This window comes from Bactrocera latifrons, unplaced genomic scaffold (genome assembly GCF_001853355.1).
Source record: "Bactrocera latifrons isolate USDA-ARS-PBARC rearing strain unplaced genomic scaffold, ASM185335v1 scaffold_211, whole genome shotgun sequence".
In the NCBI taxonomy this organism is placed as follows: Eukaryota; Metazoa; Arthropoda; class Insecta; order Diptera; family Tephritidae; genus Bactrocera; species Bactrocera latifrons.
The window spans coordinates 123948-146161 of NW_017535642.1; the positions used below are offsets into that span (position 1 = coordinate 123948).

The 22214-nt window shown below is 35.0% G+C and overlaps 1 protein-coding gene across 5 annotated transcripts in view; it reads left to right on the plus strand.

Moving 5' to 3' along the window:
- LOC108968374 (neural-cadherin) overlaps positions 1–22214 on the plus strand; it is a 262770-nt gene that overhangs the window by 67778 nt on the left and 172778 nt on the right. For 4 of the 5 annotated variants that reach the window (XM_018932366.1, XM_018932368.1, XM_018932369.1 and 1 more), the window contains exons 3-8: positions 4502–4955; positions 9301–9517; positions 11376–12161; positions 13383–13616; positions 13674–13865; positions 21175–21365. In XM_018932366.1, the coding sequence (XP_018787911.1) occupies positions 4502–4955; positions 9301–9517; positions 11376–12161; positions 13383–13616; positions 13674–13865; positions 21175–21365 (2074 nt within the window). Of the gene's footprint in view, positions 1–4501; positions 4956–9300; positions 9518–11375; positions 12162–13382; positions 13617–13673; positions 13866–18709; positions 18901–21174; positions 21366–22214 lie in introns of all 5 variants that reach the window. The other variant, XM_018932367.1, reaches the window with a different exon arrangement.

Consider the following 22214-nt stretch of genomic DNA (forward strand, 5'->3'; position numbering starts at 1 on the left):
AATTCGTCTTTGAGCGAGCGTCGGCCACGATTGAATTCGCTGTACCAGTTTTTCATAGTGTCATAGGATGGTGCCTCATAGCCATACAAAGATTTTAGTTCATCGATGCACTCTTGTCGTGATAATCCACGTCGAAAGTTGTGAAAAACTATTGCACGAAAATGTTCACGAATTAATTCCATTTTTTGGCCGAGATGAATTTTTTAATTCCCTGTAAATAAAACAATTCACGATTAAATGACAAAACGTTCTGAGTGATGTTATGCTAAAAAATGTCAAACTTTCCAATGGAAATGTCAGTGTTGCCTAGGCCAGAAATATATATAGCAGCCTCCGTAGTAGAGAATTGGAGTTTATACATATTTATTTTGCAAAAGGCAAGAATCCAGTGTCTAACCGGAATTGGAATATTTAGTGTGAGGAAAGAAGTACAGTTATTAGTGATTGTTTTTAGATTTATATTACAATGAAAGAAATTTTAGAACGAAAGCCTTCGTAATTACTCAAACTCATTGAAACTTGCTATCAATAAGTTGACTTACCTGCAATCAAAATGCCGACATTAGTTATRAAACATGCAATGACAAATGATTTGAAATTGAGATTAAAACCCAAAACGCTAAAAGAAATGAAACGCTTACAARAATATTATTGTCATTGAGTTTCAATACTTACAAGAATTGTGGGAGTAAGAACTGTGATTAATCTCAAACATTTTCTATCGTGTAGGCATTGAGTTCATGATCATTTTTCAGTATCCGATGCATTGATGATTTCGATGCTCCTATTTCCTTATCCACATATTTTACGATACTTTTGGTCCTAACGGATCCCAGTTTTCCTTTTTATTTCAAATCTTCCCGTTTCTTTATACGATATAAGTATATAGATATATTATGGGTCTATAAAAGAACCTTCTCCCAWTATGGAACTGTTATCCTTTTTAATTATTTCCACAATTTTWAAATTTTTRAAATACAAATTTACCACGAGTTTTCGTTCAGCTTCCATCACATTACCGATCTTAAAGTGATTGAAGAAAAGTTTGCTATTTGATATATGCAATTTGTACCGTCTTTAATTTTGTAAGGCAATTTTTTCCTGCAAAAAAGTGACAGTTATTCTGGRTCACACTCTAMAGCTTGTCAAAATTTTATCTAAAAATTCTCTAAAACTAGCGCTGAACATCMCTTTAGTGACGCGCCCGAATATTTTCTTTTTATCGCTTTGAAATCTTAATAAACCAGAAAACATAATGATTTTTCAATCKCTTAAGATAGCTGATTCGAGTCGAAATATTTCCACTAGTCGAAACTGGTTTGCGACGAAGTTTGTAATACACTCAAAATAAACCGTCAGAGGCCTTGTAAAATATATCGGTAGTCGAAAAAGACTTTTCGTATTTYCAATCAAATTTCAACTTATTTTCTTTTTATTTATACTAATAAATAAATAAACAAATATGTACCATTTTTGTCGCCCACTTTTTGCCTTTTTTCTGGTTTAATTTTCATATGCTTYTCTTGAAGCCAACTTCTCTCCACTAAGGGAGTTCTGCATCGACCAAAACAAATCGTAGTCCAATGGTGAATGGTCATCATGCATCGAAGCTTCCCAGCCAAGCTCTCTCTCTCATCAAACATGTGTGTGACCTAGCGTTGCCTTGATGGAAGACGAAGCTCTTTCTGTTGATCAGTTTTGGCCGTTTTTGTCGATTATTTGCTTCCATCCCATCAGTTGTTGACAGTAAAATGTAGAATCAATCGTTCGACCAGGCTGGAGCAGCTCACAGTRGATGATTCCTTTCCAATCGCACTAAAYACTGAATACGAGAAAAACCTTTCGAGGCGTCACTTTTGGCTTTGTGATAATTTTTGAGCTTAACCACGGTTGAACCACAATCTTTTTCGCACGTTATTGTGGTATTTGATCCACCTTTCGTCTCCTGTTAGCATTCGATTCAGAAATGGTTYGATTTCATTTCRTTTCRGTAAAGAATCGCARATATTAATCCGGTCTATTAAATTTTTAACGGACAATTCTTGTGGTAYMYAAACATCGAGCTTATTTTTGTAGCCAGTTGTAGCCATTTGATGATGAATGTTAAGTTCCTTAGCGATATCATGSCTGCTTATGTGACAGTCCTGGTCAATCTTCTCGAAAAAACCATGCTACACGAACTGATAAACTTCACAAATATCATTGGKGGCTTGCGTGGTATTCTTCCCTTTTTATACAAAAGTTTCAAAATATAGCGAATTTCTTCAATATTTTAACTCCTTTTTGAACAGCAGTAACGTTTTTCCAACTTCCCAGAATTTAATTTTTTTTTAAATGCAGCTCAAAATCTYACCTTTCCAACACTATATGACATGACACAATGTGGTTGGAAACACTGATACGACTGCAGCGACATCTATTGACAAAATACGAAAATACTTTTTATACTTAGTAATTTATATGTAAACCTATAAGTCATTATCGTGACAAACTGAGTTAATTTAGCCATGTCCGTCTTACTGTATAAACGCAAACCAGTTCCTCAGTTCTGGGAATATCGATCTAAAATTTTTGGATTTGTTTATTTCCAATAGGCTGCTTATTTGAAGAAACCACACATATCAGGCTACTAAGCATACAGYTGCTTAAAAACTGCACAATCAAAATATTGTGCTTGAAGGGATTTTTTGTTTACAACATTTTTCAAAAACTTTTTCATATATTGTTTTACAAAGCAACTGAATAGTCCTCCAAAAAAATTTTAGGCACGGAATACTATAGCATATAGCTGCTATTCAACCTAGTCTGTCAAAATCAAGTTTTTGCGCTGAAACTTTTGTATTTGTGAGAAGTATTTTAGCTTCGTTGAAACTGCAGTTAACATATTGCCCATTAAAAAAAAAACCAGTACTTAGTATATAGCGAAAAAGGTCACAATTTGAAGCTGTAACGCGCTGATGCAGAATTCAAGTGTGTGTAACGCCTATTCGATTCTATTTTCGTTTTATTTTAATAATTTTTTATACACTAATATTTATGTATACCTTTTAYGTAATTTTTTCTTACTTTGAGTTTGAATTTGTCCACTTCATTTTTCTCCAAACAGTTRCACAAATTGGTATAATGCTTTTAGYGATTTATAACAGGTTGCCTTTGTTTGGATCTGTGAGCTATCTACAAAGCAAACATGAGTGTAAACATGTAAATAATTGTATTTCAACATAGCCCAGTAAACAAGTAGTAACATTTACAGCAGCTCTTCGAACCYCAACGTCCGCTAATACTTTGTATAATGCTTCTGTCCATAGTCTTTGCATAAACTATTCAGCTGATAATTCATTAAATCGTTCTCAAGAATTGCAATTTCATTTGCATTTAACCTATCGAACTAATTCCGTGCTCACTAGGTTATTCTGCCCACAAGTTTTACGTTGGTAGACTTTTTGGGAGGATACATTTCCTACCGACTTGATTGGATTTTTCCGGTGTATAGGCCTATTGTTTGCCACGCAAATGTTAATGTATGCTTTGCTACAACCGAACGCATACACAGCACACATAACTGCTTTGTGTTTTTGCGTAAATTGAAAGGACCTGCTTGCCTAGCGGTCGCTTTTATTGRTTTTTTGCCGTACCTTTGCTTGCGACGTTCATTTGTACCTACACATTCACCCATATATGTACATATGTRTGCAAACAGRTCTATAGAGRAGGTGTTGAAGTACAAATACGTACACAAATACAGCTAGTACGTAATCGCTGCGTTGTTGTTGCACGTTCAATGAAGTATTTGCGCACGAAGGAGTTTTACCGTTTCTGATGCCTGTAGCTTCTGCATTTGATATTGATTGCTGTTTTTCTAATTCATTGCATTTTAATAGCTTAAGTGAAATCGAATAGTTCCCAGATCGTTTGGCGAAATTCTATAGTATTCTTTGAGTGATTGTGTATGTCTGTATATGCGCATACATATTTGTGGGATTGCTCCGCTTTTGTTGGATTTGCAGAACAAATACACTTCTATAAATCGATACACAGAAGTCGAGTACTCTTTTGAAGGATGTGCATATGTCCACGTGTTTACGGTACAAGCAGACCTTGCGTAATCTGAGTATGTGCGAGTTGTAAGTACGGCTTCAAGGGAGTTTATAATACTAATTTCACTCAGGATTATAGTTTCGTGTGCAAATATAGAAAGTTGTTTGCAGAAAGTTAAGAGTAACGGCAAGAAGCGATTGACGGGGTTGTTGTCACGCACAAAAAAGTAATTAGTTTTTGTTGTAAATTTGCTTTTGACTTGGTTGGTGACATTGACATTGCTTTGCGATTAATTTTGGGGTATGCAGACTTAAAGAAAGGGAAAKAAATCAACCATTTTAATAATATTACTGTATTTAAATATAATATTTCGATTATCTCTAATATAAAAATTATGCAATTATATTGTATATAAGTATATATGCTAACAAACAACTATTTCCCTTAATTTCTTCCGCCTTAGTTTCCGACCTCAAGTACACCGACAATCAGCGAGTCATCATTCACGTGAAAGATGTCAATGATGAACCACCATATTTTATTAATCGTCCGCTGCCCATGCAAGCCGTCGTACAACTTAATGCTCCGCCCAATACACCAGTTTTTACATTACAAGCTCGTGATCCGGACACCGATCATAACATACATTATTTCATTGTACGTGATCGTACCGGTGGCCGTTTCGAGGTGGATGAACGTTCGGGTGTTGTGCGCACACGTGGTACTGATCTTTTCCAGTTGGATATGGAATATGTTTTATATGTGAAAGCTGAGGATCAAAATGGCAAAGTGGATGATCGTCGTTTCCAGAGCACACCTGAGGAGCGTCTTTCCATTGTGGGCGGCAAACGAGCACCACAATTCTACATGCCCAGCTAYGAAGCAGAGATACCGGAGAATCAGAAGAAGGATTCTGAGTAAGTAGTAAAAAATATATTTGAAAATTAGGCTAATATATCAATATCTTAACTATACTGATAATAAAACATTTTCCAGTTATACAGGGTTTGCCAATATGGATTATATGATTTCTAAATGTCGTTTCTGACCATTTTTAAGCAATTTTCATTGTATTAAGTAATGTTTACGATTTCATCATGAAGAGAAATATGAAAGAACAACGCTTACAAAATATTCATTTTATTATAAAAATAATCRTTCTTAAACTGCAACTTTTCTTGCGCTTATAGTCACTTTATGATCGTAGTAATCGTCCACTTTTGCTCTCAATTCGTCGAATTGTTGAAAATTTCGATCGTACATTTTCAAAATGGCAATAAGACAAATAACCGCTTGAATTAATGAAAATATTGCTGCCGCTCAGAAAAGAGTTACTGAAGACCGCGATTTTTTGATTCCAAGAAGTTCATGAAGTCGTCGTAAACTTTGAGAAAAGTTAAGCAAACATCTTCATGTTGGCATCAGATAAATAGTAGATGAATCTCAACGTTTTTTGCGGATCGACTTAACATATGAATTTTTRTTAATATTTTGGACATGCAGTGTGCCAATGACAAACTCGTATCAAAAAACCTGAAWCGTTACCTAAAGCAAAGTCGAGTAGAGGTCGCAAAAGACAGGCTTGAGAACGTAGCTAAGAAGCCTGCTTTACGGATATTCCACCGCATAAAATACGTGGTGTGATGTAATGAGACATGACTTTATGAATATGACATGGAAACTGTGCAAGAGTCTAGGTATKGACGCTTCCAAAATTAGTCGAAACTGAAAGAATCAAAATGCGGAAGTTAGAAAAGTTCATCTCAGCCGAGGCTTAACAAACAATTTGACTAATCGTCGGCATTAGTTTAGTATTAGTTTAGGAGCTTTTTTTTTTCAAAACGTTAATAAATATTTGGATTCAAATCGTGCAAATTTATTTCTTTACCCCGTTCATGTGAGTTTTAATCAGACAGTATTTAAAATTATGGCGATAAAATGGACTACAGTGATAAATGAATTGAAATTGACTTCAAAATATTAATTATATAAGGAGGAGGTCTATAAATCAAAACTTTTTTTCTAAAGAAGAAAAAGTGACCAGTTAGGCACAAATTCTACGGAAAAGTAATTTATTGGAAYATCAATTCCAGCTATAAGAATTCAKAAGAATATACCACTYTATTTTRTAATAACTCCWATTSTGATATATAGAGGTACTTTTTTTGAAAGATCACTCGTGAGTCGTGTCAAGTTGTCACATTATTTTTGTTCAGTATTGTTTGGCATTTTATCATGGAAACACTCATGGCTGAACAACGCTTACAAAAGGTTCARCTTTATTACGRAAACTTACGTTCTGTAATRAATGTGTTTCGAGYGCTTCGTTCAACTTATGGTCAAYATAATCGGCCTACTGATCGCTCATCCATCTTGTACTACGTCCAGTAGGGAGAGCAGAAAATGTAGCAATCGTAGCTGAGAGTCTCCACAAAGACCGTCACGTCAATAGTCGATTCGTGCCGCTCGCAGCAACTGACGTATGGAACGACTTGGTGTATTTTACGTCAAGATCTTAAATAAAAAGCGTCAAATACAGCTTGTGAARRAGCTRAMGTCGCWCGMAATTTGTTCAGCCATRAGGACCATTTCTTGTTCAATGKTTTAGTAAATAAGAAACATTTCCGCATTTTAGACGAATAGCAACATGTAAAAATTCAGAAGCTGCCATTTCATTCAGGAAAAAAAAAARTAGTTTGGTGTGGTTTGTAGACCGTAAGAACGTACTATAAATCCGGTCCTTATTTCTTCAAAAATTATGCCAGTGAGAACGCGATCGTCAATGGCGACCGTTATCGCGCCGACTATTTGATGGCTGAAATTTAAGTTAGTGGTCTCGGCGTCACTTGGTTTCAACAAAACGGTGACACTTCCCTCACATCGCTCCAATCAATAAAGGCATTGAGAGAATACTTCTTTGAGCAGATAATTTCACGTTTTGGGCCGTTGCATTGTCCAGGACGGTTTGACTTTTTCCTTTCGGGGTATGTAAAGTCCAAAGTATTTGCGGACAATTCCACTTCGTTTTCCGAGTAATCGCGGCCAATATTTGAAAGGGATATTCTTCAAAATATAAAAGTCCAAAAATGTTTTTAAATTTGAAGTTTTTGTGTTTTTTTTTTTCATAAAAATGGGGAACCTCGAAATATATCACTTTGTATACACTTTAAGGGTACACCAAGAAAATTAAGATAGTAGTAGTTTGTATATGGATGGATTTTTGCAAGAAAAATTCAACATACTAAGACTGATACTTTATATAACGATTGAGTTATCTCTTGTAGCCATTTTTATTGCCGTATTCAAATCACTTTATAACGATGTTCCAAATTTAGTTCACATTTATCAATGGTATACATTTTGCGTGGCCTCACTATCGATATCTCTTCCAGTGTATCATAACATAGCGACCCCAGGTGGTGACAACGAAGTCTTGCCAATGCGGATCAAGTGCACAAAAGATGTTCCRTTGTTTCCMTTTAGACATTTTCTGCAGTCTTCTCAATTTGTCARRCCCATGCTGCAGGYGTAGGTCACCACCACACAGTGACYAGTTAGTATTCCGATCATTTGTTTAGAGTCTCTTATATGTAGTGCCAATAGAAATTTTGTGTACTTCCGATCTACCATTTTATATCRTATTTAACAGACTATGCATGKKTTTTCCAATGTTGGTCACGTTTTTGGGTGTTAGCCGTATACCATTCTCGACATTCTTGTACACTATTATGTTACCCACGATGTCCTTGTGACCTTACACSCAGTAGAAGTGAAGGCAAAGACCTCAGCTTGAAATATATTGCAGTGATCCGGCAATTTAAAAGTATAAATGATTGGAATGCTGCGTSCAGCTAACATACCTTTACGTCAACGATCACTTTCTATGTTTACTTTGAGCTTTCATTCCCAGTTGAAGATTGGGATCATGTAATGGGTACTTGCCAAACCACCACTACCCACCCGAGCTGCACGAAAGTTCTATATGGTAAATCTCCTGCAGGCAGTAGTCGTTCCGACAATTTTGCTGCGCAGTTTTCAGCGAAGAGGTCTATAGGTGGCAGATTTTAATAATAAATAATCTATATTTGTTAAAATYGAATGAAAGGTAAAACATTTTAATGTTGATGTTGTAAAGGTTATCTACATATGTAAATTATGTTTGATAGAGATAATCAAGCTATTGTTTTCGTCGCCATCTGATGGGAGGCTCAATAAAAAAGATTTTCTATTGCGTTGGACCTTAAAGATATTTTCTATATTTCTAATRTAATTTTAATGGTCACTAAAATTTAGCAGGTAAACCGGCTTTACAATTACCACTAGCTCTTCAATACTTAATAAAAGCAATTAATCTTGATATTGTTGGCTATATACACATTTTCCGAACAAATTACAAGCAGACATGCATACATACTACATAGTACATATGTGTGTACTATAAATGCTTTCAAAGCATAGAGTGTGCATATGTAGAGAAATCAAGTTTCGTTAATAACAATATAATCAGGCAATTTGCCCCTTGTTATGCTGTTTGTGCAATCTTCCTTTCTTGTTTGATGTTTCACTGCAGGTTACCTATGTAGAATTACACACACGCTTACATAAGGATGGAGATATASATAAAGTCGTTTTACTCCTAGCGAACCGCCTTCATGCAGGATATAATAAAATATGCAAATTATATTCCAATAAAGTTGTGCAAGACGAAAATGTGCAGGAAAACAAATTGAACCGTAGAAAGAGGAGCGCGTGAGCTGAGCAGCAGTTAGTCGAGCCGAGCGAACGGGTACGACTGACAGACTAAAGCTCGGCTCATTGAAATTCCGATAGGAAAACAACTGTCAAATGGCATTTCATATGAAATGAAATATGTAAACGCAAGGACACATAGAGATATATCCTGAATTATAAAAAAAAAAATGTTTGCACACAAATGCACATTCAAGTGAAGCCACACACACTTACTTACAACTAGTTCTGCACACCTAGAAAAAATAAAGCGTACAGCATGTATGTATATACATACATATGTAAGCATGTATGCTTGAATAAATGTTGTCAGCGTCACTCAGCGTGCTGGCACTTTCCCGATTTATTTTCCATTTTATGCGCACTTTTGTAGCCAAAAATTGTGTGCGCTGATGGGAAAAACATTGCAACAAATATTAAAATTATTATACAATCTTACATACTTATTTATAAATACATATTAAGCTACTTTCGCACACCCACCTCACCACATCATGCTTTCTTCTCTTTCAGCATCATCTCGGTGAAGGCGAAATCTTTTGCGGATCGAGAAATACGGTACACATTAAAAGCGCAAGGGCAGGGTGCTGGTACATTCAACATTGGTCCGTCCTCGGGTATTGTTAAGTTGGCGAAGGAATTGGATTTCGAGGATTTACGACAGCCACACGTCTACTCACTGATAGTCACCGCCACCGAGGACTCGGGTGGCTTCTCCACATCCGTTGAGGTAAGTAGATATATGTACATATACATAAACACACACTCGCATATATACATATATATATATACCCATGAAAATAAATATACCTGCTGGTTGAGTACTCGATATCGTTGGTATGTCTTTATTCGCAAAGCAGTTAAAGAATTGTGAGCTGTTTCATGCTATAAGCGGCTGAACAGTGGCTGTGCATGCGCAAGTATGAAAATAATATTGTGTGTGGACAAGCGTGTCCTGGATGCAGATGCACTCAAGTGTGTACTAAAATTGTTAAAAAGCGCATTCAATGCTCATTTATCAATAATATCGACTAAAGGAGGGTAATAAAAGCGTGAAGTGAAAAAGAAATGGGTTACAACATATATACTATTTGTATGACGTTGTCGGTACGTGTATGCATTTCTTAGCAAATATGTTGTCGAGAAAATGTAAGTTTCAATGTCCTTATTTTCGGTTTGTGTGTAAAGTTAGTAAAAAAAAATCGCATATAACTGGTTGCATTGAAGATAGCGGTCAAACGATTCGAACTAAGTATTCATATATCGAATTCATCTTTATTAACTTTAATAAATTTAACTGGGTCGGCTTCACTGAATTTACCGAAAACACCTTTACCGCTTTACTCATTCTAAAGGACGAACATAATTTTCGTAAGGTGATCGCAACTGCTACCGCTTTCTTCATCCAGGCTGAAAGAACCTTACGGCATGCCGATCCCTGTGATCACCGAATAAGGAACTCAATTTGGAGATTCCGCAAATTGTAAATCAATACTAGCGGACGAAATTACTTGAGGCCCTATGACCTCTTCACCGGTGTGAGTAAGCTCTGGTCTAGTCTCAAGGTCTTTTAAAATCCGTAGAGATTAACGATCGGGTTGAAATTCAATTCATGTTCAACTGCGTATGCATKTAAACCCGAAAAAGTGCGCGGACTTTTTAAGTAAGCAGTTTGCACTGCACCCTTCAACAGACAAGGCTCAATGAAGTTCTATCCGCCAGCTGCGCTACTTACTTTCACCGATGTGGAAGTTCAGAGTGTCATCCATAAGGCTAAATCGTCCAAATCAATTAGCCAAGATGGAATTAACGTGTTGGTGCTAAAGATTCTGGACTCGACCATCAGTTCCTTCATCGACTTGACCCCAGTGAAAGGCAACTTTGAAGACAAACCATCACCCAGAGATGATGAAGGACTCGAAGTTATCCACACCAAATATATGTCCAACATGCATTGAGTCTCCGCATGACTCTAACCACCGCTTTGCATGCCCAATACACTCCACTCATCTAGCACCGATTTCTCTAAAGTTCGACTCGGTCGAAAAAGCATCTTTACTGAGTCTACCGTTAGACAAATTTGATCGTTTTCTGAGTCTACCGCTGGATGATTTCGATGGCAACCAAYCTGAACCTTCCACACAAGCATGGTACAATAATAAAAGCAGAGAAGAAAGAAATGAGAAATTGATTACGTTATTTACAAATTTTTATGTATTGAATTCTATAGAACCCCTTAATGGGTTCTTTCACATGAAGCTTGTTTACTAAGTGAGGAAAGCCCAAACATATGTRTATGGATTGAAGAGAAATGAGGATAGTCTGTTGTATATAACTAAATTAGTAATTATGATCTTTCCAATCTTAGAACAATCAAGTTTCCAATAGACCAGTAAAAGATTGGTTCATCCATACTCGAGCATACAGTACAGCAATATCTAATATCTTACTTAACAACCCTTGGTCTCTTTATTTGTACATGTKCTGCCTACTATAATATCGATATATTTATTGTTTCCATATTTATGATCAAAGAATAATTTGAATATTGTATAACTTACATTTTTTTATTTCTTTTCGCCCCACAGTTAACTATTCGAGTAACCGATGTAAACGACAATGCGCCGAAGTTCGAATTGCCTGATTACCAAGCGCACAACGTAGACGAAGACATACCGCTCGGAACCAGTATACTGCGCGTGAAAGCAATGGACTCTGACTCGGGYGCAAATGCAGAAATTGAATATCTAGTTTCGGATGATCACTTTGCGGTCGATTCGAATGGCATTATTGTCAATAATAAACAACTCGATGCCGACAACAACAATGCCTACTATGAATTCATTGTGACAGCAAAAGATAAAGGTGAACCTTCGAAATCTGGCACTGCCACTGTACGTGTCTACACGAAAAATAAGAACGACGAAGAACCAAAATTCTCCCAGCAAGTCTATACACCGAATGTGGATGAAAATGCAGGACCTAACACACTTGTCACCACTGTGGTGGCATCCGATAAGGACGGTGATAATGTACGCTTCGGTTTTGTTGGTGGTGGCACATCGTCTGGCCAATTCGTTATAGAGGACATAACCGGTGTAATACGGTTACATAATAAGGCCATATCATTGGATCGCGATAAGTATGAATTGAACGTGACSGCTATGGATGATGGTTCGTGTTGTGTTAATGGTGATCACACCATACACACCTCCACCGCTGTTGTTGTGGTGTTTATAACCGACGTGAATGACAATAAGCCTGTGTTTAAAGATTGCGGCACTTACTATCCAAAAGTGGARGAGGGTGCTCCCAATGGCAGTCCTGTGATAAAGGTGGTCGCCACCGATGAGGACAAAGGCGTCAATGGACAGGTATKTATATGGTAGATACTAGCAAATGTAGTGAATGAAATCAATGCAATTTTAAGCCGGGTGTCGAGCATTTCAAAATACATTGTCATTAATGCTAATAAAATATCCGCGATTTCATGTAGTACAACAAGAAAGCAGTAATAAAGAAAACGCTGAAAATGGGGGTGTAGTATTTTGGTTGTGTTTGGCAAAGCGCCTGTTCGAAAACAKCAAGCTATTAGTTAAACAAGGCACAATACAAATTCCTTTAAGGTGAAACGTATATTGTTGTAGTTGCAATTTATGTAGCCAATTAATAAAGTCAAACATTAAATATGAACTGAGCCAACTTGGCTCGAMTCAACACCGTTAATTTAGTGGTCGAGTGAATGAGCCACTAACCAAATACTCAAAGCGTACACTCGCAGGATTTTATAAACACTCAAGCGATAACAATAGACTGCCATAGAAGCGAGGAAGGCGAAAGTCAGTATATTTGCGCGTAAGTGTACTTGACCAGGTTATTAAGCTCAGTGAATGATTGGCCGCCAAAATGAAGAGCACTTGAGCGCGGTCATAGCACATTTTCTCTTTTGTTATTCGAATAAAACGTATTACCGCAATTTCAGAAGCAAGTTAATTGTAATTTTTTATGCTTTTCTGAAACTTGGTAGTGAATTAATTATGTCCTCATTAGTGAATACAAATCTAAGCAGGCTCTTGCAATTAATGAGTAAATAATATGAAGGAAATTTTTAGTAGAGTAATAAGCGTAAGGTAAGAAGAGCGAWGTGAAACACACAATTTCTTAAGAATATGTTAAATAAGTTATTTTTTAAAGTAGTTGGGAGCGAGTTATGAATTTTTTATYGGACAATAAGAAAAAATAGAAAACTGTTAGTCAGAGGAACTTCTCAATCCAGTTAAGAGCATATACTTGAAGATATTTTCTTAGAGATGTCTAATCACTAAGCCAAAAAAAAAAAAAAATATACGTTTTCTAACCCACCTTAATATATGGTAGGCATATATTTGTAAATGAATTAGCTAATGAGGAAAATTTCAACTTTTAATTGCTTAAACATTTTACCAAATATAGACTTAAAGTAGATCTCATATGCCACACAGTTGTCAGTCTTTGTAGTACAATTTAGCTTATTATGCAGTTAATACCAGTTATAATTATATTATTATTTTTATTAATTTTAAGTTCTACAACTTTTAAAATATGCTTTCCTTCAGGTCAAGTATTCAATCGTGCAACAGCCGAATCAAAAAGGCACGAAATTCACAGTCGACGAAGAAACCGGCGAAGTATCAACCAACAAAGTGTTCGATCGCGAAGGTGACGACGGTAAATTCGTGTCAGTGACTGTCAAAGCAACCGATCAGGGAGAGCCCAGCTTGGAGGGCGTGTGCTCGTTCACGGTGGAAATCACCGATGTTAACGACAATCCACCATTATTTGATCGACAGGTAAATACACATGAAATTTTCGCTGGAAAGTTRCTCATAAATAAATTCAATTGACAGAAATACGTGGAAAATGTGAAACAAGACGCCAGTATTGGCACAAATATCTTGCGCGTTTCCGCGTCAGATGAGGACGCCGATAACAATGGCGCCATCGTGTACAGCTTGAGTGCGCCATTTAATCCCAATGATTTGGAATATTTTGACATACAAGCAGAGTCGGGTTGGATCGTGCTGAAGAAGCCACTTGACGTAAGTTATTCGTTTACCAATGCACATTTATAGTCTGACATTTGACTTATTTTTCAATATTTCATTTTAACTTTTAATTAAAACTATTTGTTTTGCTTTAACTAACAAGTATTTAAACGGATGAATTTAGATATTTTTATTMTTTCAAATGTACTTTTATGTTTTAAGAACTTTTCATTTTATYGTTTTACTAACATTTCGTAAACTGGCATGATTTAGGCGACAAAAACCAAAGAAAAACTTAAACCAAGSTCGCTGAATTTAAGTTTCAATTATTTAATGCCATAACTGATGCCACGTAAGCGTGGTATRGGTCATTAATAACGCCTTAGTTTGACAAAATTATTTTCTACATATACATTAAAGTAATTCTCGAAGCAAAATTTGCAATGATTGGTAACTTTTSTTTCATTACAATTTTTATTTGAGTTGTTTTTCTTACTATGCACCAACCTATGTTCCATTGAAAGTCTGATTTTGAGTTTTTTCACCAAACAGAAAATTCGCTATTCGATGTTATTCATGTAAAAGTATATTATTTGATTTTTATTTTAATAGTATATAACACATAAATATCTTTAAGAGATAAACAAATTGAAAATGCATTCGAATGAAACTATATGCAGTGCAAATTTTTTTAAAGCATATCAGAAAAGAAATGCAAAATGCCTTTTCTGCTCATACAAGGCGCAAGTTATGCCAAATGTTAAAAAAAGATATTAAATTTTTTGAATATGAGTGCAATAACCTTAAGCTTACTTTCACTTTTTGGTTAGTTCASAGAAATTTTATTGAAAAGAGCAGCATACCCCTTGATTTTTAGTTTTCAACAAAGAATGCTTTTGCAAGGAAAAAATTCTAAGTTAGAATTTTGTTTATAGCTTCCCATATACGCGCACGCTATCGGTGGCGGCGTTATTTACATAAAAAAGATAAATTTATAATAACAACATTACAAATAGATTTTTAATATTTTTGAAAACCCCATAGTTATGTAGCCCAGTAGAATAATTAAGAAAATAGGCGAAAACTGGCAACTTTGGTGTTTTTTGGCGCTTGCAGTGCTTAGTATGTAGTTTATAGCAAAGTTAGGYCGGCCGTTTTGTAAAGCGAGGTTGAGGTACTAATAAATTAGAAGACACACACTTGTGTCTCAAACACCAACAAATRGTTGAGATTTAACATTTTTAATATATGTATGTATTTAACAAAAAGTGACATTTTCCACACTGCAACAGCACACTCCAGTTAGCAAAACAAAACCAAACACTCGAGACTTAACTGCGGCAACTGTTTTAAAAATTATGCTCAAGAACGATGACATTTTTTCGTATATCGTATTGCAGCTTATTTCAAAACAGACGTATTCGCTAAGAAAAAAAATATAAACGACACATTTATTTTTGCTTTTGAAATGATTTTTTGTACTACTTACTTGTTTTTGTGATTAATGCATATTTTTTGTTAGTAAGTAGCAACTAACATTTTGGTTATACTGGATTTTTGTACAACTAAAATCGTATTTTTGCCAATTTTTATCACTTCAGGTGTTATTTGAACTTTTTCGATTACGCGAAAGTTAAAGTTCGGCGGTCCAAAACTTTTTTGAAGGTCAGCCAAAACTTTTGTGGTTCAAGTATTTTTTTCAATATCGCGAATGCATGTGTACAAATGTAAGGGAAAAGACCTATCTCAAAAATAAAAAAATGTATAAAAAATATAAAAATTTATAACGATTTTTGGGTGTTAAATTGTAGTGTTTACTTTTCTGTTTCGTTAACTGCACCTTTTGATGTTATATTCAGTTTCATTATTTTATAGTTTGTTGTTTTTGTTTATTTAATTTTTACTGTTGAATATTTAATAAACTCAATAACTAAAGCATTTATCAATGATTTCTTTCACATATGTTTAAACTSTTATGAATATACAACAATTGTGCGTTACTACGCGCTGCATCTCAATGCAGGGTTGCTATCCAGTAAGTACAATGTATGTACGCACATGCTATCGCACTTCCGTATACAAATGTACCTCATGTTCCGAAAGTGGTGATGCTTATCTATTTCTATGCTTGTCGTAACTGTACTTAGTCTCCGTTGCATAGTAACTCACCAAACCGTTAAATATGGCTAATCAAATAATGATCCATCTCATCAAACTTAATTTCGTGCATAGAAGATGTAGTCGATAATTATTGGCGCGTTTGGGTGATAATTTAGATGGAAACTTTCGTGAAGCTGAAGAGTTTCTGCGACATAATTATACTTCTAGAAATAATTAATAATAATATCTTATGCCTTGTKATGATTAGCATCAGTTAGTCAATCAATTGGTTCTATAATAATGATCTGTCGTTGTTAAGTCATGTTTACTATATTCAAAGCAATCAATMCAAATTGCGAGTAATAACTGTCTGTCTGAGACTGAGAACTTCATGTGATTAAATGCACATAATATTTTCTAAAGTTCGACTTTATTATGCACTCATCGAGGTTAATAAGACAAAGAAATGAGGCTTTCACAGCGATCTAAAGTCTCTTGTGCCCTATCGAGGGGAATACATCGATTATGGTGACCTGCCAATTTTTCAATAAAAATTTTAGAGTAGATTGGTTGGTAGAGTGGCTGTCTAACGACGCACCTAGGCCATTAGGAGACCCATTGTGAAAACTTTTGTGATAAAAAAACTTAATTAGTTTCAAAATAAATCTCAGACTCAGTGTTTCATGATCCTTAATAATAGTGCCAGTGAGCTTTTTCTGAAGTCCGAGAACAATAAWAAGTCACTGAGTAGCAAATTCGGCTGCGACATCCAGAATCAATCGATTGCACAGAGCCTTCCAATACTTGCAAACATTCTTGAGCAATATGCCTAACACCTTTCACATCACTAGAGTATCCATATCGATTTATTTCATTTTAGGGAACCATATTAGCTGGCGCACATATTGAAACTATAATACCTAAACAGGTATATATATTCGGAATTCTAAATTAGAAAAATTTTTGTAGCTATACAAATTTGCAAAGGAGTTTAATTTTCACTCAAGTCAGTTCGGTGAGTTTCGGTGAGTGAGCTTCCAAGTACTAAAATCTTGACCTCCCATACGCGGGACAGTCAAGAAGGCAGTGCTGAGTTGTTTCCACCTCGGCTTCTTACATACAGCTTCTGCAAATGGCGCCTGGAARGATTCCCAACTTTACAGCAYGGACGCCAATAGGGCAATGGCCTGCTAAATTCCCCAAAACTAGGAAGAAGCTAGATTTTCAGGTATCTAATTAATATCAAAATTAGTTTTTAACATCACTGACTTAAATCTATTTTGCCCAATTTTAACGACATAATATTGAAAAGGGAATTCTGAATTATTGTTTTTCTTTTAAACCCAAAAATATATCTAACTATAATAACTCTTTTTCAGATAAMTTTTTCATWCAATTAGGTTAGGGTTAGGCCAATAAGCCACRCATAGACCAGTTTTGGTCTTTTGCWATAACAGATGGGGTTCAGTTGCTAAGTTCAAGAGCAGTCGTTATACGTGAATTTTAATAGACTCTGCGGCCTCACTATCGATACCTCCTTCAGAGTATCATATCCGTACCTTGGCGACCACATATGCTTACAGCGTAGTCTCGCCAATGCGTGACAAGTGCACAAGACATGTTCCACTGTTTCCCTGGTGCCCTGCTATAGAGGATTCCTGCAGTCTTCACGATATGTCGGCCCCATCCTGTAGGCATTTATCACCACCAGATTCCCATCATTTTCCTACCGTCTCTTCTATCGAGTGCCAATAGGAGTTTTGTGTACTTCCGTTCTACCGGTCTACATGCCTTTTTGCAGTTTTTCACCCAGATAGCTCATTCCATCGCGTTTTGATTTCCTTTACCATGCTTCCATCAAGATCGTCGTACAATTAACTGTTGGAACAAAAAATTATGCCTCACGGCATTCAGCCTTCAGCTACGTTTACTCCGCCGAATCGCCCATTACGCCTTAGTTATCGACGCTCTGCTCTTCAGACGCAATTCCCCAACGGTATTGATATACATATACATCTCTCAAATAATTATATATTGAGTTCAAAATATTGGCGAAAAATAATACTAACCTAAACGTTGTCTAATTGTCTTGATGAACAATCATTAAACTAATTTTATTTAAGTTTTCATTATTTTCATTTTGTTTTACTGTCATGTAATTAGTACAATATAATTTGTAACTTTTGGTTTTATTCTTTTTTGTATGCTTATATAATATTATATACAATTAAATACGCCAAAATAACGTAGACACAGTTTGCTGACTTTCATTAGCCGAAGACTGTTGAAATACACAATTTAACCAACGAACTAACTAAACGCAGTTCACTATTCAAAATTTGAACGATTGCATCCAACAACAAACAGAGAACGTATATCGTATGTTCTCTGCTGTGCCACAAGTCTATCGTAAAATCAAATTAGCAAAAACACACACCACACACTAACGAAGCATCAAATAATAAACGTATTCGTATTAAACGTAATGAAAAGTAGCGTTAGCCGAAAACTTTCGTGTAAAAGAATTAATCTAGCTGAAAGCTCTTTCATACATTTAACACCACTATTCGGTCTAAACTAAAATAGAGTTCCGTTGTTACCCAAGCGATACTGCTAAACAAAATAACTCATAAGCCAATTTCTTACAGACTGTTAAATAATTTTTACGATTCTTCATAACATAATCACAAAAACCCATTTTTTCTTTCTACGCAACGACAACACTTTGACACCACACTGTTAACATAATGTAACTTAAACGTACGGTAAAATATAACCAATACACTCACACATAATAGCGTGACCGTTATCGTTTACGGGTGCGCGCCTCGGATCGTGGTGAGCCACCATCCTATGCCGATGTCGATGTTGAATTAGATGTAGTCGACCGCAATAACAAGCCGCCAATATGGGATAAGAGCATATACGGTCCAATACATATACGCGAAAATGTCACTGTGGGTACGGTTGTAACATCGGTGAAGGCAAGGTTTGTATATATATAGCGCTCTAACTGTACACAAGCGTCGACAAGCTGCATAACATATGTGTAGTTACTACCTAACAAAGTGCTACTTACTTRCAACAAAAATAACCAAATAAATCAAATATTTACCTGTATTTTTAACATAACYACTACGTTAGAAAAAAGCTTGTCGAACTTACTTACAGAACATATACTACCATACACAATAAATTTCCTTTTCATACTAACTTTTAGTAACACTTACTTTAACATACTTTTAAACTGCATACTCTAATGTAATGTTAACCKATATTTGCAAGCAACTAACGGCAGCTTTTGCGTGAACGTAAAAGATTTTTTGTAACAAATTCCTTAACAGGGATATTTTTGTTGGTGCTAGCGCCGTACGCTGTGTGCAAAGGCGAAAACACCACTGCCCATTCGAAACATTGCTGTGCGGTGAGCGTCTAAAACTGTCATTGTGGTGTAATATAACCTTTGCATGGCAGCACTGGCMTGCTTGCCAGCCGGTAACACCAACGCGGCGTTACGTTCACCATGGATTTTTGAATTTTGTCACTGCCTTAAAAGAGAAATAAAGAAAAGATGATTATAAATACGAATAGCATTAAATGCATATTAATTTCACTGCTCTCTCCTTGCTCTCTGCTCTCAACGTTGATTCCTCGCTCCAAAGAAATTGAAAAAAGAAAAATWAAAAAMMAAAAAACAGTTTGTATTGGACACGTGCTTCCCACATATCCTCAAACGAATTGGAAATTTAATAAATTCACGCTACGCTCCGAAACCCAAGTCATAATGTGATGCCGTTACATCTKATGAATATTGCTTACACAGAAAATTTACACGCCACTTATGAAAAAAAAATTATTTTATTTAATAACGACACATACATATGTATAACAAATATACCATTTCTTGAAGTTTATATTTGGGTTTGGTAAACTAATAGCAGCTAACGGAAAGGTATTATGTGTTTTAGGAATCTGGAGTTTAGCGCTTTTATATCGAGGAATTGCATATAATCATACTTTTAACTATGTTTAGGCTGTTATTAGGGTTYACTTATGCCGCCTGCGGCTGTACTAACCAAGCTTCAGGTAACTGATTTGTTTATTAACGTTGTTTTGAAGAAAACTGTTGAAAARCAATGCCATTGAATGCTTTGATCTGTATAAATTCTGTACGCAATTTTAGTGTTTTCTAGTTTCATTGGTACAAGTGGAATAATTTTAAGTGAATATTTACAAAATATGCAATATTCTTACTATGCACAAACGTATTGTGTTTATTTCTTTTACATAGTTTTRTTTTACACTTATTTTTATTATAACTCTCCATAATTCAAAAACGCTCTTTTCTTCAATATGCATATGCTAATAAYTAGTAAACAAGTATTACGGTGTACAAAACATTTTTTAAAAGCGTATTTATATCTTATAATTTATTACGATTTTAGTTTGCCGTATTTAGCATAAGAAACTGAGGCTAAGCTCTTATATATGCTTAGTGTTTATTAGCAAATTTTTAATTTTTTATTTTTTCATAATTTTTTTTTTTTAGTTTTTTTTCGCTAATTTACAAATTTTACATTTGTTTACGCTGTTAAAATTTTATGGGCTAGGATCGAGACAAAAACAAAGCGCATTGTTTTTAACGAAAATCAACGAAAATAATTTGCACTGCCTTAGAAAATATAGTAAAAAAAATTATACATACAATAAAGTTTTTTGCTTTTCACCACTTTGCGTGAAATTTTAATTTTTAACAAAACTTTTTGTAAATTTATTTAGTTTGGAATTCCATGTATATGATTTTTTTGTTTGCAAGTTAGCATATAATTCTTATGTACATTATTTATCCGTTCGGTTGTTGGCGCTTTTGATACTTTTTTTTGGTTAAAGGTATACTTTTTTTAAGCAATTTACCAACTTAATAACTCAACAACTTTGCTAAAGTTAACAACTTATATGCAAAAAATATACATAATTTTTGTATTTTGCCCTCTTTTTTATAATTTCAAAAAAAAAACAAATGAAAATCAAATCGTTAAACCATAACCACATTTTTGCGACGCTTCATTCAAAAAAAAAATCATAAACGATAAAATGAATGCTAAACAATTTTTGAAAACACGATTTGAATCATATGCCAATGTGACACACAACGCGCCTGATATGCTACTGTACGAATTTATATGTGTGTGTAACAATAATCCAAATATATATATATATATATATATGTAAATGTATATGTATATGTGTGTGTACCATACAGCGTGAAACATATAAATTAGAGGCAATGGCGCAGGACAAAGGCTACCCGCCGCTGTCGCGTACCGTCGAGGTGCAAATCGACGTAGTCGATCGTGCCAATAATCCGCCCGTATGGGACAATACGGTGTATGGGCCGATTTACGTCAAGGAAAATATGCCAGTCGGTGGGAAAGTCGTCTCGATCAAAGCCAGGTCTGTTTGAAAAAAATACAAAAAAACAAAAAAAAATTGCAACAACTTTTTTTATGAAATAAACATAGCACTAGAGTTGGTTTTGGAAATTGACAACTAAACTTAAAGCTTTTATACATACATATATATCTGTCTCTTATACACATCTAGATGTGTATAAGAGACAGCAGAATTACCTTTGAAAAAAATACAAAAAAACAAAAAAAAATTGCAACAACTTTTTTTATGAAATAAACATAGCACTAGAGTTGGTTTTGGAAATTGACAACTAAACTTAAAGCTTTTATACATACATATATATATAATTATATTATATAATATATTATTTAGAAAATGTATTTGTTCGTATTTGTATACATACATTTAATATTTATAATTAATTACTACCATTTAACTTATTTGCCATTTCATAGAGTTTTTATTTTTTATGCTCTTTCGTATTTGTTTGTTGCCAAATTTATAAGTGAAGTCTCGCCTAAGTTATAAGTGTCTGTAAACTGTTCTATGTCAGCTGCACTTCTTTATCCAAAATCCTTAAAATACTTCCTACTTTGTGAAATATATATTTTTTGAACAAATTATCGGCGAAGATTGAAGCAAATAGCAATAATAAATAAAAAAAATTTAATTTATAAAAAATGTAAGTAATTAAGCGGACTAATTTCTTTTAGACTGTGACAACTACATATCGAGGGAAAAAACGGTGGTAATRCTGCTTAAGCGCAGATTGTCGTCGKTTCRTCCACCGATTGTCCAYGTGAATGAGGTCAGCATCAGATATCTGACGATAGTCAAATATTTGGGGCTGACCCTGAGTGAAAGGATGTGTTTTAACACTTGGTGAGTAAA